Here is a 24,820-nt window from a genome sequence, read left to right on the forward strand (position 1 = left end):
AGAGAGAGAGAGAGAGAGAGGTGTACATTCTCTTGCATTCCTGCTTCGATTTTGAGAATAGAATTATTAATGAGCTTTTATTTGCTTAGTCTGTAGTCTTGCTTTCGCTAATTGCAGGGACTGTACTGTATTGTCAATACACTGAGAGAGAAGAACATAGACATGTACACGTTACATTCACGTGCCATGAGATCATGTAGCACGTCTGCAGCCAATATAGACAAAGACTATAAATACTGTACTTCTCAGGAGTAAGATGTCAGTGTAAAAGCTATATCTTTTTAATTATTATTATTTGTTTCTGCTTTTATTCTTACCAAGTCTATATGAATTAGACCTCTAATTTCCTAGACAAATGTACACATTCTTGAATGTGACAAATCTGCAGATATGTGCACAATATGAGTGACAGAAAATTGGTGGTGGGACATTTTCTTCTTTTCATTGTCCATGAAGCTACTTCTTTTTTTTTTTTTTTTTTTTTGGTCTTTTGGTTATTTAGAAATTGAATTCTGTCCTGTAATACATCATTTTCAGACCATGTTTCTCAGAGGTTCCTATACACTGATCAAATTTATAGATGGAAAATGCATGCTTTCTTCTAGAACATTTGTATTGTATGGAATCATGTTGTACTTTTGGCTTGTAATGAATTGTTTCCAGTTTGATTTGAGATCAGAATTATATTACTAATAAATATTAAACATAGGAGCACATATTAGTCGATTTAATTTGATTCTCCTCTATCCAATTCAATATGTATCCCGAGCATTTGGTAATCTAAATAAATTATTTATCCCAAGAAGTAGTGAGTTTAAATGGGCAATAAGAAATGGCTGATAACATGTGACTGTTGTATGTCTGAGGTTATTTCACTTACATGAGAAGGTCTGAAATCCTCAAACCATAAGACCTCCAAACCTGGAGTCTGGCTGGTAGGGAGATCTTCCTTTTTACATTTCTTCAAAAATGTAAAAAAGACACTTTTTACTGAAATAAAATTTGGACTTCGAGTGAGCCTCAGAAATAATTAGTTTATAATCTCACACAATCTTATACAAGAATTAGATCGTCTGAATTGAGCAATGGGAAAAAAATAGCCATTGGCTACTCTTAACGGTTCAAGCTGTAAAGTTTGTGTTCGTTTTAGCAAAGCAACAAAAGACCATAAAAATGTACATAAAATAATTACCATTTGTATCTAAACGATGAGCCGATATCTGTCTCCAAAGTGTCCAAATACTCTCCAAGTTTTAGTAGGTTTCTAGTCTCAATTTCTACAATTTGATCAGAATAAAGGGTTGAGAATAAGAAAATACATTTCAAAATAATCAGAAAATATTTATTGCATTCAAAAAAAGCTCACTTTTTAAAGGTTAACTTTTTTTTTTATAAATGACTGATTCACATGAATTTACATGTAAATCCAGCAAGCCAACTTAGATAATGTTCGTGGTGAACAAATTAAATAATACATGACAGAAATCACAACAGAAATCAAGACAGAGATAATGAATTTAACTCTAGTGTCTACCTGTGACTAAACCAAGATGTATGTCTAAAAGATGTCTCTAGTGTTTTTTTTAGTTGTTTTGTCAGTGTAGTAAACAATCGATAAATTTTGCACAGATGATTTTTAATGGTTTAAAATGGCATGTTCAGGGATACTGGACAGGTCCCAGCTACAAGAGACATACCTGGAGTGACATCATCAAACTGCATCTTTCGAGAGATGTCACAAAGCATCTTGAACACAAGAAAACCAGAACAAAAAAGCAGAAAGCACACAGACTGGTCATTTAGTTTCATCTGACCTAAAGGCACCGATTAACACAAGTTTAAGTGCAGAAACTCACACCTCCCACTAACGGTCTCTAAAGGCTGATTACATTCTAAACAGTGACAGGAATCAGACAAGCTGCGGAAATCCTATAGCAAACAAGGCATATCAGAAATTAGTATGGCAAAATTCTAGCAAGTAATAACAGCAATCGTACTTCAGATTCCACATTTCTCTTGCACTCATGTCCAGGCATTCCTCTTCATATAAAAATGCACTGGAAGAATAACCGTCAGCGTGTTCACAGAACCACTGTTGTGGAAAACTATAAACATGCATCTGATAAACACTACAGACACAAGTAAATCAATTATACACTATTGTACAAGTCATAATTAAAAAAAAAAAAAAAATTAAAATGCAGACACAAAATGCTTGAGCCATTTCACGATGCTCTGATTGATTTTGAAGCAGAGCTATAAACACCATTCACTCAAATGCCTCTACAGAAAAACTCACTCAGAAAAGAATATAGTAAAATTATTACCAATAAAATAGACCTTTCAGGCATGAGGGGAAAGAATGAGAGAGAGAGAGAGAGAGAGAGAAAGAGAGAGAGATATCCCAGATGTCTATTCTCTCTGCCTTTTCCCATGTTCACATCGCTACATTAATGACTTTTTTGCTGCTTTATTGACAGTTGCTTTGTCGTATAAATGTCACTGATGTACCTTAATTTTTTTTATTTATTTGGTTTCCATACAAGTGGCTGAAGTAAACCATGTTAGAAATCATTGACTGTGACATCACTTTGTGATTTATTATGATGAAAAACACAAAGATGATTTCCAACAGTAAGGCCAGTGATCTTAGCCACTTACACTTTTTGTAGTTGAAGTTTTGTGGTTTTTCATTTGGCTACAATTTGGCCAAATATCTGTAGAATATGTCACGTTACTGTAGAAATCACAGCATCTGCTAAGGGGATAAAAAAAACGTCCTATAGTCGAGGAAATACAGGAAAAGTTTTCCTAAATCTAAGAAGACAACAGCATGTAATAGCAGGTGATTATAAAAATAAATACTGTTTAATCAAATTGCTGGTTATTAGTTGGCAAATGAAGAGCAAACTAATGTTAAAGGCATATGAACCCATATACAGTGATCTGCTGAAGTCCTAATGATTCAAATTAGACAATTCATCTCCCCATACAGCCAGGTCCAGAGTTCAAGTCCACCCAGAACCTTTTTGTTTAACCGTCATAGGCTATAGAAAACTGTTGCACAATTTTACGCAGAGGATTCTAGGTATTTTAGAACAGATACTTCAGAAATTTGATGTTTTAGAGCCCTCTGTAGACTGTAAGGTGAACTGCAACTTATAACTCCAAGCACCCTATTAAAATTTCAGAAACACATGCTTGCCAAAAGGGGGCGGAGCTTAGCGGTTCTGTTCTGGCTTAGGCACGGGCAATTTTCAGGCTGGAAAAATGTATACATGCACCTAAATTTTGCATGGCAGCGACTGGATATCACAGTTTATTTATTTCTTTTTCTTCAGAAATTTTTTAAGGGTTTTTAGATCTATAAATATATAATGTAAAATTGCAGATTTTAAAACTAGGGACAGATCCGGTCTGTTGCCATTGGAAAAATCCTCTGAGAAAAATTTAGATATACATAAATGTCAAGTTCACACACACTATTTATATTGAAATATAATTTATCCTTCAAACACTGACCACTCCTAAAGCTTTCAATTAATAACACTTTCACTGTCTAATATTAGTGAATGAAAGAGTCTTAATTTGAACTGGAGATAGTTGTATTAAAGTTTTCAAAAAGTGACTAAATAATAACAGTTCTTGGCAGTGGACTTTTGGACCCGACCAAAATCTCAGTCGTATTGTCTGACTTTACTATGAAGTACCACGCAATCCTGCTTTCGCCTTATCTGGACAGTTTTTTTGACCACTGATGAATGCAGTACATATTCAGGTGCGTGCTGCTGTTGTGGTGTGTGTGAGTGGAACTGTTGATCCAGTATCATAATCCATATCCACCATGGTATGGTTGGCGGTACTCAGGCTGCTCAGGGATGTTCCTGTGCCCATCTGACGCTCCCGGAGACTCTGCAGATAACTCTAGAGGGTTAAACCAGACAAAGGCAAACAAGGAGAGTTAATATTGGTGCAAAACACACAAGCAGACAACTGCACAATTATGATAATTGCTCAAAAAAACAAAAAAAGTACTAAATTAATAATAAACATATCCCTCTTTTGGAGTGACGGCTCAAACTATTATGGATATGTTGTCTAGACTAGCTAAATGTTTTACATGTTACACCATGACACTACATTAACTGACTTATATGGTTTTTCCATAACACATCTTAAAAACAATACAAAACATCAACAAAATACACACTGTTTGATGTCTGATCACCAACATTTCTGCTAAAAGGGTCACATTTTACAATTCCTTTCTGGCTGATCCATTAGTTTAACTGCATGAGTCTCCTGATTGGTTAGATTTGGGCTTATCCCACTGAGCCTCTGAATAACACCAGTATACTAATCTCTACCCTTGCCACCAAATCTCTGATTAACATACCAAGACATGTTGTTTGGGGAAAGGATTTTGGATTACCCAAACAAAAGTGCAAACACTTTCTATTGCCCTCTTGCAGGATTTGTGATACATGGAAATTAAGGTTATTGGAGCAGCAGCAACTGGACAAACAAAAATGAATAGCATTTCTGTGCTAAATGCTGCTATGGTGATTGAAAGGACCCAGTTTAGTTATCTACAGTCCAACATCTGGAAACTATTCACGCATTCACATTCTTAAAAGAATAAATAAATCAATCAGTTTGGTTCTATTGAAACTAACTGGAGCTAGAAGATCTCCAGCGTAGCGTTTTACAGGAGTGGGTTTACGGCGATACGTCCCCTCCTGACCTGCAGACAGTTGCAGCTTTTTCACATCTTTCTGTCTTATTCTCATCAGCTGCAATCGCTTCTGCCTTCTGCTGATGATCACTGAGAAAGAGAGGAAGAGTAAAACAATAAGAAGATAAGTATGAGGTAACAAAATGCTGTGATATTTAGTGTGAGTAAAAACAATTCCATAATATGATATACAGTATTACAGATATAAGACAGTAGTATTAATATCCATTCAGTTATATAAACTAGCACTATATAATATCCCATAGTATCATACCTTCAGCGTGTGAAAAACCTTCGGCTGTGAGCTTCCACTGCACTAATGCGCCCATAATGCTGAGCATAGGCCAGATGCCCAGAATGACCCAGCTGTACCAGCAGAGCGGTCCGGGAGCAGGGACAAGGCGCAAACAGTCATAAATGTGTGTAACCAGCATCAGCAGCTCCACAAAGTAATCAGCACATACTGTCATGATGGCAGCACCAAACACAGATGTGGAGATGATGGTGAAAAACTTCTGCCACTGGAGAGTTAAAACGGCACACAGCATGCCGGTGCCAAGGAGGACACCTACGGGCATCTGTCACACACACACACACACACACACACAGACACACACACACAGACACACACACACAGACACCACTCTGGTAAATGCACATAATCACCCATAATATCTATGAAGCATTGGGAACTTTCTCAACTATTACTCCACTTTAGCGCATTTGCCACTTGGTCCGTTTCATTTTCACACTGAGTATATTTAAACCAATCTAAATGGTAAAAAAATAAATATTAAGAGCCGTGTAGGAATGGATGGAGCTGGAGTCACCCAAAAGTGCGATGACAGAAAATGTAAACAAATCGTTTCAACTGCACATATAGAATCATGTTTGGATGAATTTATATTAACATGTCTGGAATGAATGGACCTCATTTATCAAACTGATTAAGAACAGATTTGTTCATAAACAGTTCATTCAAGTATTTCTAAAAGATTCTGCTTTCATTAAAATCCCATAATTTCTCAAAAACGTTTGCATCCTACTCATGCTCAAGTGCATGTAAAAATTTATCGATAAGACAACTAACTATTGTAAACCTTGATTGATCGACTTCAAATCATGTAAATTACTACAAATCGTCACACAAAGTCACGAGACACTTTTTTCATACAGATTACACCACTTCTTCTTTCGGCTTTTGCCTTCAGGGGTCACCAGAGCAAATCATCTCCCTCCACCTATCCTGATCTTCTGCATCCTCAACACTTGCGCTCACTAGCTTCATATCCTCATTTATTACATCCATATACCTCCTCTTTGCCTCCTGCCTGGCAGCTCCATGTCCAACATTCTTAATACCAATATACTCACTCTCCCTCCTCTGAACATGTCCAAACCATCTTAATCTGGCCTACCTAACTTTGTCCCCCAAACGTCCAACATGAGCTGTCCCTCTGATGTATTTGTTCCTAATCCTGTCCAACCGTGTCACTCCCAAAGAGAACCTCAACATCTTCTACCTCCAGCACTGACTCCTGTCTCTTCCTCAGTGACACTGTCTCTAAACCATACAGCATGGCCGGTCTCACCACAGTCTTGTACACCATCCCCTTGATTCTCACTGATGTTTTCCCATAACAAGTTTAAATGACTTATGTATTTCAGTTAAATACACAAATTAATATTTTGTGAAACCTAAGGCATTAATCTAAGACCAGTCATTTAGTCATTCAATTTAGACAACATGCAGGCCAGTTCCATTTTCCACAGTATCTTCTTTTAATGCCGTGCAATACATTATTTGACAGTTTATTAAAACCAACAATAAGTGACTGAAGCTTGAGAAAAACCAGGTCAGTCATTTATCAATGTGCCATATACTCCCAACTGTGAAGTCATCAGGCTTTTTATGACACTCACATTCCTTCCGGCTTTTCTGAAAAGTAGCGTCTCTGTGTGATGTGCTTAAGTGTCCACAGTCACCCAGGTATCGTAGATGTATACATTTCCCCCAAATGTCTCCCTAATTTGGTTTTGGCTAATTCCCACCCATCAGCCAGTCAGCTCTGCCCTATCATATGCAAGGACAATTTAGAGGTTAATAATAAATGAAGGTAAGGCCTAACGTGTGCCTCCAAAATGTGTGAAACAACAAAATCCATTTGACCTGCTGCTCTAACTGCCCTGTTCAACTACAAGGCACAAAATGAGCTTAGATTCCCAAATGAAACATCATAAAGACAGAGAATATGCAAACTGGTGTTTAAAATAAAAAACAACAGTGTTGCATGCACTGTGAGTTTATTTCAGGGATTTATAATTGTATTCTGGGGGGTATTCTCTCACTCAATCCTGAGCTCAGGATTCTGTCTGCATGGAAGTTTCTCATGTTCTCCCTGTGTCTGTGCAGGTTTCCTCCCACCTTCTAAAACATGCTGGTAGGTGAACTGGGTACATTTCCTATAAGTATGACCGAGTGCTTGTGCTTGCTTGTGTATGTGTCTTGTAATGATCTGGCATCCCATCCAGAGTGTAATTTTAGCTAGAAAATTTGATATGCAGTACATTTTGGGCAAGCTCACTATTTCAGGAAGTGTATTGTGTCTGTTCCCACAGGGTGATGGGTGTGTTGGGCTACTGAGATTTGTTAAAGGTGGATTCAAAGCTATGTGAATATGGTGGCAGAAAAATATATATGGTTATATGGTATATTTGTAACTGACAATCATGCACACAGACCAGAGAGAGAGCGAGAGAGAGAGAGAGAGAGAGAGAGAGAGATACAGTAGTGCCCCGTTTTACGTTGTTTCGACGGTTATAGAAACTATAAAGATTAGCTAATTTCACTGATGGATAAATAGGCAGACAATTTTATTTGAAAAAAGTGCATATAGGAATTATAGTGTTTAAACATACTCCCTAAGTGCTGGGTTTGTAACAATGGGTGTTATTTAAGGTGCATAATGTAGTAAGCGAGCTATAGCTAGATGCTTGGCAGAAATTTTATAACCAAATCATCAATTCTTAGCATATTTCAGAAAGCACAGTGTGCCCACAGAGTGATATGTGTTTATGCTGCTAAGGTTTTTCCTTTAAGGTGTGTTTTTAGTTGAAAATACTGTACGCATTGTGTGCTTACCCACAGGGTGCTGGGTGTGTACAGCTGGTGTGTGAGCAAAAGGCCAGCAATGGCAAGGAGCAGGCCGAGCAGGATGCCGGTCATAAAGAGGCCAACGCTACGCACTAACATAGTGACGAGGCCACAAAGAAGTCCGATGCCCAGGCCAATGCCAGCGCTTGCCTCTATGCTCAGCTGTGTATCTAACACACGCTCCTTATAGCACAGCAAGAAGATAATCACTGAGCCAAACAGCAGACCAGACAGGAACATGATGGCTTTGAAGCAGCGGTAACCTGTAAGAGAGATTTTATATTAATGCCAATAAAATAACACAACATACCATGTTGTATTCTAAACTTTGGCTGCATTACCAAGTTACTTTCCTGTGTATTCCGTACATATGGTATATTAATATAAGTGTGAAGCTGCAGTAGAATTGTACATATTAAAGGCTAAAAAGGCCAACATGAACAAAGCACTGCATCATAACAGTAAAACAACATCTCATTTTCATCCAAGTCTCAACTTAAAAATAACTAAAAAGTTGAGTTTTTTGGTTAGATGGTTCATGGTTTGATGTTCTCCACTAGCATGTGATTTCAACAGCACATTCATTTGACTGAAATGAATGGGAGTGGCTGAGGTCAAACAAAAGTGACTACCCTGAAATAACAGCACTACTTCCCATAAAGTAGATTCACACACAGCTGAGAGATGTCGACATGATAAATTATATTTATGTATGTGCATTCATTAAAATGTGAATATTATTTTAGTTCAAAAATAAATATTGAATATACAAATATAAATGGAATAAACATCTAAATTTAGCATTTAATGATGGACAGCTCTATTCGGATATTCTTTATGCCCTAAAACCACATGGAAACAAAACTGAATGAAAGAAAGAAAGAGAGAATGAATGAAAGAAGCCCTAACTTGTGCAAACAAGTCTTGTACTGTCATGCGAGTGGGAGCGGGTGGTCAAATATGTAGCTTTTGACATGTACAATGACATCTTCATTAAACATATTAAACTACAATAGACACAAAATAGCAACTACAAGTGGGCAGAATATTCATAAATGTTTATGAATATTCATAAACTGTTTTAAGACGCAGCCAGTCACTGGAGAGAGAGTATGAGAGTATGGAAGTGAGAGAGTAAACAAAGGAAACTGCAAGTGAGAGTGTCTGATCTAATACTGTGGACCCAGGCCCTTTCAGTAGCTCTGATAGATGATGACAGCCTGAATTTATTCATGGCATACTTCAAGAAAAGAAAAATAAATAAATTGGAATATATTTGTTTATTTAAGAATTTGATTAATTATTCACAAAAGAGTTTTAATTCTTTAACTCTTCATATAATTTGTTTCATACTGGCATCTTCAGCCCTCCTTACACACACAGGCTGAAAGTGGAATCTGCTTTTTACATTTTACATAACACTTTTATGCACGTGTGAATGACAGAAAACAGCTGCCTGCGTGGCGAACATGTTCAAAACAGGTGGCTTTAAGCTACTATGTTACTAATGCTAACCAGCCAGTTACATATGCTTGCATAACATGTGCTGGTTAAATGCTTTTCATGTCACATTAGCCATTTGAAATGATAGATTAATGGTCAGAGCAAACCGAATATCCTTAACAAAGAACAAATTTAATGCAGCTTTGCCCAAAATAAGGGCAGCTGTCTTCGTATGTCACCTTTTCAATAGGCTCAAAATGCTGACCACCCAGAGAGTCTTCTTACAAAAAAAAAGTGTTTGTATTATCCAGAATGTACTGTATAAGCAACTCCCAGCACACCTCTAGTGAGCATGACCACTTTAAACAGATTTCAGTAGCACTTTTTCCAAAATCTTGAGTGACTTAAAAATATTTTAATCTCAACTTACCAAAAAAGCAGTAGATAATTCCAAAGAGGCAGCATGTAGAGGAGATAACAGCAGGGACAATGTCATACTTCCTGTCGATTTCCAACAGACATGGATCCAGCTCTGCTGGGCCTTTCGCTGTCTCATCAGAGACAAGCCCGGCCACGTCGGCCATTTTCACAGAAGAAGGGCGTCCAACACGAAGCAGGAGATCGATTATGGTCCTGAAGTCATTGGGACTGAAGACAAAAAAGGATCATGTTAGTCTGTCTTACACACACACACACACACATCCAAGTCTGTTATTAAAAAGGAATGTCCCTACTCACGTACGATAGCAGTCTATAGAAACACACATTTTCTAAACATTATGGAGTGCCTCTATCAGTAACAGTCAGTACAAGGAAAACAAAAAAAAGTAAAGGCAATTACCATGATTTTTCCAGCTTATTAGCAGGCTAAATCATTGGGAAGTCCTTCATAAGAGACAACTAGCAAATTATATTAATTAAAAAGATAAGAGAGTTATTTTTTTGGGGGGGGGGATACAGTTACTCTGTTCCACTTTTCTGACGTTGTTGTATAAGCAAAACAATGGTGGTCTGCAGGACATGCTATCATTCTACCACAAGCAATCTGAGGACACACTTGCTGACTCTGCATCCTGGCCAGCTACAGTTAGCTGATGAGTCAAAGGGACTCGACTCTAAACAATGGCACCTGATAATGTTGTTCTTTCCCACATCCACACACCAAAATGCCGTCATAGGCAATTTAAAGGCTAATTAGAAACTGCTAATTCAAGTATGTATTTAAAACTGCTCTTCCTGTGTGTGTTCTCATTATTTAAGGCACGAAACAAATTCAAATGCAAAGCATTTCTTCACAATTGCATTTTCATGAACAAAAACAAAGCTCAAACATTAAGGTTTATGGTTATAATGTCTTGACATGTTGTGCTTTGTCTAAAAAGGTATCTACCCATGGTTTACGCAATAGGAATTAGAATTTTTTTGATTGTCGGGGAGAAGTATAAAACTCACACAAATGTTTATACCCAATTCATGAACACTAAATTTAACTCAATGAAATGTGTCAGGCCAACCACAAGCCACTACAACAGCTTCAAAGTGCATTGGCACAGATTCTACAACTTTCTAAAACTGTACTAGAAGGATGAACTCAAGAAATTCCTTCAACTGATGTTAAACAACTCTCTCCACCACAAGCTAAACACTCCAATCCAAAATCTCACATAGGTGTTTAACTGGGTTAAGATTGAAACAATTTATTTCCTTAGCAAACCAAAACTAGTCAGTGTGTCCTCATCCACTACAGTTAGGGAGCAGAGTTACCCTGATCACTTCTGTCAGGATAAAAATCCTTCATTGATGTGATCAGTCAGAAAAAAATTTCTTTTCCCATTCTAAGGAGACAAACCATGACCCAAAGCATGAACATGTCCTCTACACTACAAGAGAGTCACTGTAGGAGTCACACTTCAGCCCTTTTTGGTACTCTCTATGTTGCTACACATGCACTCGACCACTTGTTGGGAATATAATAATGGACAACTAAACTAAAATCTAAACACATCACTCTTTAACCTCTACACCTCTATAGATCAGTGCCTACGGTTTTGCAGCAATGAAATCTCAAATGTAATTTTGCCTTTCTAAAGAGAGGTTTATGCTCTGCAGCCCTCTCTAATGTAATTGTGGGTGGACTGTACTTGCTGACAGTATAGTCGTGTCCTACACTGACATTCTCATGAACAATTGCTCTTGTTTTTTCCTTACATAAGCAATGAATGAGTTAAAACTGTAAATGTTTCCATTCAAAACAACCCACCATGTCTGGTACCCTTCCATTAAATGAGCATCGTCCTTCAAGATTCATATCTGACCCCCTGCTTTCATTTGCATGAAAGTAAAAACTGCAACTCCTGCGATTTTTTGTCGGGTGTTGGGTTTTTATCTTGCAAAAAATCTGCATTTCGTACACAAGACACTCAACTTCACTCACGAATACGCACAAAGTTTCAGATGTGTACTAGGTTTCTTGTGAAAAACCTGCACCTCGTTTGGGACTGTTTATATTCACATTTCATGAACTTTCTTACAATGAAAATATCTGCATGTGTTTGGATCAGATGGCCCATTATGTTATTACTTGCCTGCTAGCTGTTGCTTAGGGGAAGATTCCTCCGTTATTAATAACATTCTATTTACAAACTGAACATTTTTCCAGGAAATATTTATATTGGGAATTAAGAAACAGGACTATGAACTATTTGGGGTGGGTTGACACAGTTACTTTGTTCCACAAGATGGATTAATGCACTCCTCTCCTTCAACCCTGACCTGTTATGTTTGTACATTTAGATTAAAGCTTTTCTAACTCAAAAACGATCCAACTTATAAAAGGATTAATGATTAGCTCATGACCTCAGGTAGGTTTTGATCAGAAAAACCTTAAAACTCCACAGGGAGATTGTGTGTTCACATACTGATGATGCCACAGCCATCCGTGGCCAAAAGCAAATTGAGCTGAATTTTCTATGCTCTCTGGGTGGGAATGAATGCATATTGTCTTTCTCCTGACAAAATCATAGCAACACTAGGCAATCAAATGCATCCATGAGCTTATTTATGCTAAAGAGGGCAAATGGTGCTCTCCGCCCTGTGACACAGTATGATCAACGGTTTGAAAAGATGCAGTTGGCGGGCTTCCTATGTCTGAGAGGAAGCACGTCTTAGCCTTCCTCCTCCTGGGTTGGTAGCGGTCATGATTACAGAGGAGCTGACTGTTGGGAATTGGCAGGTGACCAAATTGGGGAGAAAATGACTTTATAAGAAAACGAAGAAGGGAGAACACAGAAAACATCTGTGAGGAAACAGAAAAATAAAGCGGGTGTGTAAAACACATTTAAAAACCTTTAAAACCCTTTATGCTGTTTAAAATATTCAGAAAGAGATAGCATCCTTTACATCGTTAAAACTTTAACCAGGAAATATTCAAATGCAGTTTCATTAAATCATAGGAAGCTACCCACTACGAGGTTTAAGTCATGTCAACTCCATGAAATGACCTCCAGACTGACCAGTCCTGCTCATCACCACAGTTTATTACAAATCTGCTGTTATTCGTCTTAATTTTATTGAAATGTCAGATCGCAAATATCGTGGCCAATGCAATATCATCAATTTGTCCACACATAAAATAATGTGCATGGAAATATAAAGAGAATAAGTACAGAATGAGATAAATGTGCTTAGAGATTCTAAACGGTTAGGGGATGGGAGATAGTTTTGGGCACAAAACTTCATCATTAAAGAAATTGCAATGTCTGCTTGGAAATCAGAGAAAAACAGTTGCTCCACTGAATCAACCCATTTAGAAAAATGTGCACATTTCCAATTCAAATACAAGTGAATTGAGTTTTTCAGCCAATCAGGAAGTAGGAGAGGCGGGCATTTTTTGAACACTGTGCTCTTGTCCAATCGCGATCATTCCTCACACTTTCTCAGCAGGCATCCAGCTTAACGAATTGAAGGGGTCATGGGCGGAGATCAAAGCCTTTGTATCACCCCATAATGGCTTCATTCTCCTCCATATACAGAGAGACTCACACACACGGCTTGCTTTGTAAGGCAAAGCCAGGGAGTAGGAACTTGTCCAGGGGTGAATGTGTGCTTTCTGCATTACGGCATTTAATAAAATAGTACCGATTCTGTTTACATTGCATCCAAACTTGCAGGCACTGACAAAGTCATAAAGCTTATACTAAACAACATTATTAGAAAGTTCTAGATACTTTGTGAAACAAAATCTTAGAAGTACCCAACTGTTGAGTACTAGCCATGGCAGCACCTTTGCTAGCAAAGGATAAAAACCAGATGGTAGCATGGGGAAAGAAATAGCTGAGAGACAGAAAGATAGCAGAGCCTGACTGAGAGCTCCCCTCCATTTCCAGAAAAAAGGCCCTCATTTTCCCCCTCAGCCCTCATTCTTATACAAATCACGAAGAGAGTGAACACTAATAGAAAGGGAGTGAAAAAGGGACTGAGGGAAATAAAGAGATTAAAGCCAGGCGTTGGTCGTTCATTCTTTGAGGAAAACATGAATTTATTGTAATCGGATCACGGCAGGATGAGATCATCATGCCTCTATGAAAAGAGAGAGGGAGCCCTTTTTAACCCCCACTCGCTCAGTGTTTACATGCAACTCGATCCGTTGCACGTCTTGTTCTCCCGGGTTGAGATCTGGCTCTTGCTGGGTTATCAAATATTTCATTTGCAACTAAGCTCATTAAGGGCATTTTTTGTGGAGCAATGCTTTAAAACTGGAAATTTTGGGACATCTTTTACCAGAGATCCTAAAATAAATGGTACAAGGGTACAAATCCACATAATTAACAATCTGGCTGTTCAAGATAAGTCAGTATGAGAATATACCACAAAAAACAATTGGACTTTTGACCCCGATTGTTCATACCCTGAATGAGCAAAGTTACTCTTTACAACTTAACATAAGTTGCAGAGACAAGAACTATTATTACAGTCATTAATAACTTACTGAAAATCTGTTAAACTTTTTATGTATATGTAGAGGTCCGTGTACTGCATAGGGCTAGAGGAATTGCATACAGTCACCTGAGAATCAGAAACAGAGGAACAGCTGGCTGACAGATTTCCCATCTTGTGTGAAACTTGTTTTGCGCATGTGAAGGCCGTAGGGGAGCGGCTGAGTGTAGCCACATGTCGTTTTTAGTTGTTTCATCTCCATAGGCTTTAATTTAAATCTGGCATGGCATGTTTCCGGGGAAAAAAAACAAAAAACTCTTTTTATCCTGGAATGGCATGGTATAGAAGGACCATAATTGCAATACCACCAGCTTATACAACCGTTTCTGCCAAAACTAGCCTAAAGAGTCTACCCAATAATCAAAAACAGGGAGGTTACGTAATAATTTCACCCTTCAAACCTTCCAGAAAATATGTCAGCTAGCTAATGTCAATTAATGTTATCTTTACATTATCTACTGGCTCACTTGGCTGTAAGCAGAGTAGCTATATAAATGTTTAGGGCTGTTTGAATTGAGAAGATTGAGAGAAATTTTCGAATAATGAGAAAACAAGGCTATAATACACTCTCTCTAAAGCACAAAAATGATCATGACATCACTGTACTCACTACCGGTTATAATTTTCCGTATAGCAAGAAAAACAGCAAGCTAAAATAATAACCAGCTGCATTGCACAAATATCAGAAGTAGTACTGCTGCACCATGTGACATGGAATACATGTCTAAAACTTTAGATAGTTAATGAACATTTCCCTTAACCCTCTAACCTTTGTGACTCTGATTGTGACCTTTGACCCTTCTCTCCTAATCCCAGGACACAATAAGCAGGAAGCAGGTTAGCTCTGCTTAACCCTTCTCCTCAGACACAGGAAGTTAAACAGGAAAAGAGGAACATGCTGGGGAAAAACGCCATAGCCTGGAATCACCCACACACTGCTTCTGATAAGCAACACTTTTCCACAGAAAAGTGCATAGAAAAGTCTACACATCCCTGTTAGAACGGCAGGTTTTAGTGGTATGAAGAAATGAAAGAATTTAAGGCATGCAAGAACTTTTTTCACCGTCATTGTATAATATAAAACATACAAATCAAGTCAGAAACAACCAGGACAAAACCAATATCCACCTCTTATAAGTTTGCATACACATTGTTAAATACTAATTAGCATACACCTACAATCAGTTAAAGTGTCTGATTAACCTCAAATAAAGTACAGCTCTTCCTATAGTATTTTCCTGACATATTTTTAGTAACACGCAGCTGGACAAGCCACGGGCCACAGAGAGCTTACAGAGCAGGTACTGGATCTCATTGATGAAAAATATCAATCAAGAGAAGGTCATAAAAATTTCCAAGGCATTGGATACACCATGGAACACTGTAAGGATGATATTCAACAAGTGGAGAAAATATAGAGACAATGGCATTACTAAGAACAGGATGTTCCTCTAAAATTGATGAGAAGACCAAGAGACAACTGCTCAGGGAAGCTGTCAAAGGGCCTACAGCAACATTAAAAGAATTGCAGCAATTTCAGAATTTTGCAACAATCTCCTGAGTCTATTGTGTGTCTGGGCTACGGGGTAGGTTGACAAGATAGAACATAAGAAAAAGAAAATCAAATAATATATTATGGTAGGATGAGACCTTATGTTATGGTAGGATTTTTGTCCTTAATACCAAAAATATAAAAAATAAACAAAATAAATAATTATTACTGTTGTTAATAATAATAATAATAATAATAATAATAATAATAATAATAATAATAATCCATTTGGGCTCATCCATAAAGGTTTTGCTAAAAGAACAACAACTTCACCTTTCAGCATCACAATGACCTAAAGCACACCTCCAAATCAACCTTCAAAAGAATGGCTTCACCAAAACAAGATCAGGATTTTGGGATCCAGAGTCCACATCTAGATCCAATCCAAGTAGGCTCAACAAAAGTTCTTAATGACAATGAAAAACTTTCTAATGCAAGGTTTTTCACTGTAGCTATGTTAAATCCAAACGTTCTCAACTGAGATGTGACGTGCTTTAATGCTGCAGCGCTTGTGAGTCACTCTGAAAAGCTAAGAGTGATTTTTACTGACCCATAGATGACATCTCAGAGTCAAAGTCAAGTCAAAGAAGCTTTATGGGTCACTTCAACCATATATAGCCGATTCAGTACACGGTGAAATGAAATAACGTTCCTCCTAGACCAGAAGTGCTACACAGAACAAAAACAAAAGTACAGTTGATGCAGACAAACTACACTACAAGGTGCATACTAAACCTGGATTTGGCCCATGGTGTAAAGTGGAGACGTTTTTGAGTGTGTCCTCGTGAGATGCGTTTATTACAGACTGGAGGAAATGCTGAATCGCCACTATTGTTCCTAACAGAGTGAATAGAGAAAACCTACTGAGAAGCTGGCACACTACACTACAACCGCCTCTTCCATCACTCGTTCGCAAACAGAGAGAGAGAGAAAGACAGAAAGACAGAGGGAAAGGGAGACACACTGATAGAAGGAAGAAGAGAATGGTGCAGAGAGAGAGAGAGAGAAGGAGGACACAAAGACAAAGACAAACAGTCTGGCCATGACTGCTGAACAAACCCTTTCATAAGAGAGGAAGAGAGAGCGAGAGCGTGAGAGAGAGATAGAGAGAGAGCGCTCCATTAGTTGGACAGTGATCTGAGGACACTGAGACAAACTCTTCTTGAGAAGAGAAGAATAGAAAGAGAGGGAGAGGCAGGGATAGCTTAGAAAACAGCTGTTCTTATGTGGATCTGAATGGGACAGTTATCTCTTTCTCACACTGTTAGAAATCTTGATTTCTGAAATAGCAGTGACGATATTTTATGGTACAAGTGACTATTCACACATCTCATATTCTTCTCTATTCTTTCAAAGCAACAAAAAATGTAATGACTTTCCTACTGGCAACATTCCTGTGGCCTACGCAAGTGTCAGGTGATACGACCCCAACATATTTAACATATACTCGTGTTTAGTCCAAAGAAATCTCATTGTAGTTACTGTACGACAATTATGCAAATGAACCATACACTGTAAAGGGCAGTGGATTTGACCGGACGTGTCCTCCTCTCTCTCCCTCTTTCTCACTCACACAGACACACACACACACACACCCTGATTCTCTCCGCAGCTAAAGCGCTGAACAATAGAGGCCTTTCTGTGAGAAGACTGGAGAGGTTCTTACTGTGAATGAGAGGAAACAAAACACGTCACAAAATAAAAGCCGTTTTGTTCTTTACTCTCATGTTCAACACACGGGCAGAATTCAGAATTCAACTGTATAGTTTCAGGTATAAAAGTTCAGCAGGCTGAAACACACCTGTGAGCGACTGGACATGCTGAAGCATGACCATGTGATGGAGTTACACCAGTTACAGCGGAAATGCAAGGAGTCGAGGTAGAAAAGGATGCATTAACATGTCTGACATCCTAAATGAGTAGGTCATGTATGGGTGTATGAAATCCTTTGATGCACCTTTATGCCTTAGATAAAATCCAGCTAATTTTACTCCATTCAAATAATTCACTACAGAGGAAGTAAAGAACTAAAAAAAACCAAACCAAACAAAACAATGCTGCCTGTGCAGTTTAAAGCTGCACTGTCATAAGCACTCATTGAGCAATGTAGGAAGACTATATGAATACTGGGTAGGGCCTCCCTTTGCAGCCTTAATTCATTGTGGCATGGATTCCACAAGAAGCTGGAAACATCACTTTGAGATTCTGCTCAATATTGGCATGAAAAGTTTGCAGGATTTCATGCAGGAATTGCAAGTGCATTTTCTACCACATGCTGTATTGGATTCAGATCAGAGAAGATCTGAACTCATCTTCATATTCATGAAACCAGTATGAGATGACATTTTTTGTTTGTTTTCTAGCCTTTAACTGTTCAGCTTTGGGGTTTTTTTGTCTGACAGATGTTTTCTGCTTTTGTAAACCATCTACCTCAAGGTTTAATGAGTTCTGAGGTAATTTTCTGCTCACCAGAGAGTTGCTATCCAAATAGCCCGTTGGTCAGCTCGGACCAGTCTGGCCATTCTCTGTTGACCTTTCTACTCAACAAGGCATTTCAGTCCACAGCCACTCACTAGTTTTTTTTCCACCATTCTGGAAACTCTAGAGACGGTTGTGTGTAAAACCTAGATCAGCAGTTAAAGAAAAACCCGTTTGGCATTTCAACAATCATCCCATGGTCAAAATCAGAGAGATTTTTCCCTGTTCTGATGGTTGATGTGAAGGTTTCCTGAAGCTGGCCTGTACAGCCCTGATTTTATGCACTGTTGACACATAATTGGCCAATTAGATGTCTAAATAAGTAAGTGGTACAGGTGTTCCTAATAAAGTGCTCCATAACTGTACAGTACATGCTGGTTATACACAAGTATTTAAAGCAACATTGTTATAATAGATTGTTTGTAATACTGTTTTGGTGGTCATGCCTGATGGCATCCATACCCTAGAATCTATAACATCAGGGTTTTTATCCATCTGAAAGGAAACTTACCATTTTTACCTGTTGAGCATGAACATTTGAAAAAACAAGTGGCAGAACCATCAGAACAGGTATAATTACACCAGAAGTTTACTTTATTACAATATTGTGATATTAAACTGTGATAAAAGGCTATGCGATGATCATTATGTTATAATTCTATAAAATACTATGTACACTCATGTCGAATGGAAGGATTCTAATGACCACACAGTTCGCGATATGTAGTTCATATTGTAATAAATATCATTAGTAGTAACACGCACGTGAACCAGAACATGGATGGCCGTTGTTCTCGAAATGTGATGAGCTGTGTTGTGTGGAAGCAACACAATACATATAAACCTTTAAATGCACTACATGACTAAGAGATCTGGACATATTAGTGTCACAGCTGTGCCGAGGCCCATCCATCGACTATACTGGACACAAGCCAGACCTCCTTCTTCAGGGACAGGGACAACATTTATGTTACTGGGACCAACACTTCTGTACTCCCTTTCACAACAAACACCCAGAAGTGAGCAGCAGAGATAAGCAGGTGAATGCAGTAAGCATTAGTATAGTTAAGATCATAATAACTGTATATATTTAAGGATTCATGTACATATCTAACTCTTAAGTCATTACATATCCTGACCAACCACTGAATTTAACCTGCACTTTCATGCAATTATAAATTATTTTAATAATTGTTTTAATAAATCAATTATTTTGCAGCAATACAAAAATAAAATGATTAAAAAAAAAAAAAAAAACAGGTGACAAGATTCAGTTAATGCTCACATCAGACAACAGAATGGATAAAAAATGTAATATTTATGACTTTTGTTCGTTGGTGCCAGAGGCTTCCAAATTTACACAGAACGGAGCCAAAAAAAATACATACAGTAAGCAGCAGTTCTGCCATGAGAGAATACACCTAGTTTTACTAAACCACCGTTCATCCAGCGGGAAGATAATGCCTCTTGGGAGACACGCATTGCAACTTAATGGAGTTGTGACTGACCTTATACCGTTGTAATTCCATAGGGGTTGCACTGATTGACCATACTGTGGTCTCACTGGTAAACTCTTATCTGTTCCCTGTGAAACATGTTTTTAATTGGTTGTGACAAATGGTATACTGAAAGAGAACTAACTAACAAGTAAATAACTTTTTATTCGAATAACATTTTTAGGAACAACAGCATGACATTTTAAGAAAATCAGTCATATCGAAGAGCCTATAATCTATCAACCAATGAGGGACTAATGATACAGAAGTACTTTTCTAATTTTATTTAGGTAATGTATGAATGAGCATGAATGCTTATTTTATCCACTTACCCACAGGCAAGGAGACAGAACGCTTATTCCATCCAGTAAAGTCCTGTTAGTTGTGTAATGTATATTTAGCTTGCAAGCTATTACATTGCCTGAGGTCTTTAGTCCATCTGTAGTCACTCAGTTATACAAAGCTTTGGAGCTGATAGAAAACTCATTCAGATCTGTGTTCAGGAAGCACACCATAACTCCTAAAGAAAGCACAGCATATGATTTAAACGTATCCTTTAAATCTGTCAGCGTGCTCTCTGGGACGGAAATATAAATAAATATACACTTCCTTTAACAGCATCAGACTGCCCATGCAAGAGAGAGCTACAGAGGGAGACAATGATGCAAAGTTTAACAAGCTCACTAAACATAATACATTTAAAATAACTCACAAATGTGATGTTAAATAACGATTGTCTAGAATAGAAGTATGCAGCTTGCTGGAAGTTTCTTAGCAAACCGATATCAAAATACATAGTGTATTGTTGGCATATCTTCAAGCATCAAGATGATTTTCCCCCCCCATCATGCAGTCCACCCCTGATAATGATATGAATACAATTACTACACATTGTTGGATGTATCACCCAGTTGAGGACAGCCTCCTATCAACTCTATAAAAAAGCTACACAACAAGGTAATGCAAACTCTTCAAAAATCACAGCCACTGCATTTGCAGTTACGCTAAATGCACCTGTATTTTATCTGAGAAATGTCCGCTTAGGTGAGACATCCAAGAGTGCCATGACAAGAGTTCCCCATCATGTTCTGCAACAATTGGTCAGAAAATAAACCCAGACTATGCTATTGATTAAAATTCACTGAGTTTCATACTCGACACCACATTTAGATGAAAAACAACAACAAAGAGAGTCATAATGCAAAACAGCACTAAATTTTGATTTCCTGGAACACTGTGACATTGCCTCCAGGGGTCTGGAGCAGAGTTGCATTGCCTTTTATTTATAAATCAAACAGGAATTGTGGCAAACTGTCAACTCTGTCAGCTCCTGTCGTTTTCTTGCTCCCACCCACATCAGTGCAATAACGCCCCACAACTTCTCTTTTGGGTTCTGATGCGCACACTTCTTAGCACCATAGAATAATCTACATATAGTTCCAAGACAAACTTTGAATGATGGCAGCAAAGCCAAGTAGTCCAAGCCACCCCCCCCCCAAAAATGGATAGGGTCTTGCATAACACCACATTTATGAGAAACATACATTTAAAAGAGAAGAACCTGTGTTACAACTTGTCTTCAGCTTCGGTTAGAATTGAAATAAACGAACTGCATGACAGTAGCCTCATATTTGAGATGGAAATGTTTGTGAAATGAAGGTTTTTAAGTGGCGATGTATGAAATAGTTAATCCTGAATAAAATGCTGCAAATAATGATTTCCACATAACATACAGGCCAACACGGGCCTGTGAATTCTTTTTTTTTTTTGTTGTGGCCAATGAACAAAATTGATTTCAGACCCCAAGCAATCTTTGCTTCACTTTATATGTAGTTGTTCATTCAGAACAGGTTTGGTTTCCTGATATTGCCTTAAGCTGGTTTTACACTGTGTGATTTCTTCTATACTTACTTGCATAACAGGTACAAGATGAACCCATTAAACTCTTGGGCATATTCTGTTACTGACTGTGTGATTGTGCGTTCTCTGTGGAAGATTATACATTGAATAGACCTTTGGTTAAAGAAACTGACTACATTATGCTTAAAATCAATCAGTGTGATCGGGACTTGATCAGAAATCAGGTTCAAAAACATCAGTTTCTTCAAAGTATGCTTGATGTAGTAAGGACATTTTGTCTGTTTGCATGTTTGTCCCTAATGTATCTATAGCTGTCTTATGAACATGGTGTGATCTTATGCATTGTTGGCTTTTAAGTGAGCATCACAACAGCTATCACACTTGGATTTTATTCAAAACTTTCTCACACTGCCAGCATTTGTCATCTACACTCTTTGTACTCGATGGCACTAAATTGGCCACCAGTAAGAACACCGCAGTATGCATTCTAAGGCCACCAATCTCAACTCACAACCGAAGTCACATGACAGCAAAATCGACCCCCCCAAAAAAAGTTGAACGATCAAGCTAAAGTGAAACTCGTTCACGTTATTCAGGTTCTCAAACAGACACATCTCGATGGCTTCAGACACTGTGCAACACACTTACTTATAACAATGGATAAAATGACATCACTGGCCTTTAAACCTTTTTGGGCAGCACTGCATTCAACACCTGAACACCTAGAAACCATAAAAAGTTAGCAGATTGAATGTCATAGTAGATGACTGTGTGATTCCAGTGCGTGGAACGAAAGGAGAATTTGGACAGGAAGTATGCACTCGCTGATCGAATACGTTTAACGAGATAAGCAGAAAATGTGTGCAAATTCGACTTTCACACAAGCACTTGCTTTTGGGGTGGTGATGGCTCAAGTGGTTAAGGCTCTGGGTCGTTGACCGGAAGATCCGGGGTTCAAGCCTCAGCACCACCATGTTGCCACTGTTGGGCCCTTGAGCAAGGCCCTTAACCCTCTCTGCTCCAGGGGCGCTGTATTATGGCTGACCCTGCGCTCCGACCCCAACCTCTAAGGATGGGATATGTGAAGAAAGAATTTCACTGTGCTGTAATGTATATGACATATAAACGCTATTTCTGATTTAAATCAAAGCTTAAAGGATCGTTGCTGAACAAAAACTAAAGGTCCGAGAAGATAACGACAACATCTGCTTTCGACTACGAGTCCTCAATGACCTCTCCCTCTCGTCTCCGGCTAGGGACGGACTGTCTGCGCTTCTCCTATAGTCCTCCAGTGAGGACCATCTGCTCCAAGCCAACTGGTGGAAGTTACTGTGTGTGTGTGTGTGTGTGTGTGAGAGGGGGGATGTAATTGGAGATGCAATGTGACTTTACCACAAAACCCCAAATTATCTCTGCACCAACAAAACAGGATCTCCTGACACACACTTGGACGAACCTGAACGACTAAAAATCTCATATTTGAGATTATATTACAATCCCACGGGTGAAGACTTGATGCCACATGGTTTAAGACTTGGCCTTACTTTCACCAAAATTATTTACACGTGTTGAATCCCCTGAATGTCATAATGCATAATCACAGCTGAGAGTCTAGAGAATTTGGTTAGGGAGTGGATTCACACATTCTAGTCGGCTGCACAGATAGATACTATCACCATACCTAAAATAAATAAATAAATAAGTAAAAAACAGTCCTGTTGGCAAAGACAGATGTATGAAGTCATGAAAACCAGATGTATGAAGTCATGAGCAACATGCTTAAGTAACATGATTGTATGTAATGCCAAACGATACAAAATACCAAAATGCCATGGAAATAAACATATGGAAGCAAATAAATACGACTAGTGACCGCTTAACTCTATTAAACTACACAATTGTACCGCCTGATCACAAGAAGTAAACACACAACATAACATGAAGTTTCAAAGCAAGCGTTTTGTAGACATCAAATTATTTTAAAACCTATAAATATGAACAAGATAAAGCCTTTAGCCTTCATTTCATAGACTTTCACGGCTGCAACGTAAACTTACCGACGTGGAGCGTGTCTGTAATCGATAAACCAGAGGGAAGAGAAACGCCGAAAAGCTCGTTCTAAGCCCGAAACGGAGTGCTAAAAGTCGGGAAACGCCGTCAAAAGCGCACAATGAGACACCGAACTACTTTAAAAAGCAACATAGTTGGCTTTTAGTTTTGTCTCCACGTCTGCCGTGGGGAAAAGTTTTGACAGACTTCCACTCGGAGTCTCCCACTTCGGGTTTGAAAGGATGCAACGCTTTCAGCTAAGCTAATCACCAACAGGGTTGCCAGATTGGGTGCATCAACGCCGTCACCAAGAAGCGTTTGAAATTTGACCCACAATTTGGAAAAAAAAAAAAAAAAAACCCTACCCAAAATATTATATATATAAAATATTGTCGCAAGATGGATTGGATAATGTGTAAATAATAAAGAAAAAGAGTTTAGCGTTTATAAAAATTAATGATTGCTGGGCTGAGCGGTATTGGTAACTCTTTTCAGGAGTAGCTAGCCTGTTAAAAAAAACAAAAATCGTTAGAAAATCACCACATGACGTCACAGTCTGATCATTTGCTTCTCAAAACATGTTACGCACGTGTTAAAGTGAGTCGGAGTCATTTAGGATGGTGTTGTGGCACCAGCTGTAAAGCAGAGAGGCTAAGCAATTTGCGTGGCATGCAAACGTGTGGTCACTGTGCCACAGAAGCAGTGTTTCTGGAACAAACAAGAGCCCATTTATTTATTTTTTTTTCAACAGCCTAATTTGCATATTCATCATGATTTGCATATCAGAACAAGGTACACATGGGTTCAAGTGGGATTCCAGTATCCTTAGTACCTTGGCATGATGGACAGCAAGAACCAAATTTGCAGTCTTTGAGTCAATCATGTTTCAACTTCCAACCCCATTTAGTTTATTGACCATGATGCAATATGATTTGAGGCTATGCATACATGCAAAGATTTTTTTAGCCATCTGTATGAATGCAGTCAGAATATACTGTTTATTTGCATCCAACCCGAACGGTATGTGCTTTTAATCACTTCTTGACCAAGGAGTTCAG

The 24,820-nt window shown here is 38.3% G+C and overlaps 1 protein-coding gene across 3 annotated transcripts; it reads right to left on the reverse strand.

Annotated features, from left to right (window-relative positions):
• Window positions 1–278: 278 nt before the first annotated feature.
• On the reverse strand, window positions 279–24,027 carry LOC131342398 (transmembrane protein 198-like). Of its 3 annotated transcripts, XM_058373189.1 has the most exons (9): window positions 23,771–24,025; window positions 20,186–20,373; window positions 19,866–19,942; window positions 9,763–9,980; window positions 7,878–8,152; window positions 5,010–5,313; window positions 4,677–4,825; window positions 1,193–3,924; window positions 279–961 (listed from the first exon to the last, which is right to left on the reverse strand). In XM_058373189.1, the coding sequence occupies exons 4-8, from the start codon at window positions 9,914–9,916 to the stop codon at window positions 3,775–3,777; spliced, it is 1,032 nt and encodes a 343-aa protein (XP_058229172.1). In that variant the 5' UTR covers window positions 9,917–9,980; window positions 19,866–19,942; window positions 20,186–20,373; window positions 23,771–24,025; the 3' UTR covers window positions 279–961; window positions 1,193–3,774. The 3 variants fall into 3 exon arrangements, with proteins under 3 accessions (XP_058229172.1, XP_058229173.1, XP_058229171.1); XM_058373190.1 differs by lacking the exons at window positions 19,866–19,942; window positions 20,186–20,373 and having other exon boundaries at window positions 4,745–4,825; window positions 23,771–24,027; XM_058373188.1 differs by lacking the exons at window positions 19,866–19,942; window positions 20,186–20,373.
• Window positions 24,028–24,820: the final 793 nt, after the last annotated feature.

This window comes from Hemibagrus wyckioides, linkage group LG21 (assembly GCF_019097595.1).
Source record: "Hemibagrus wyckioides isolate EC202008001 linkage group LG21, SWU_Hwy_1.0, whole genome shotgun sequence".
NCBI lineage: Eukaryota > Metazoa > Chordata > Actinopteri > Siluriformes > Bagridae > Hemibagrus > Hemibagrus wyckioides.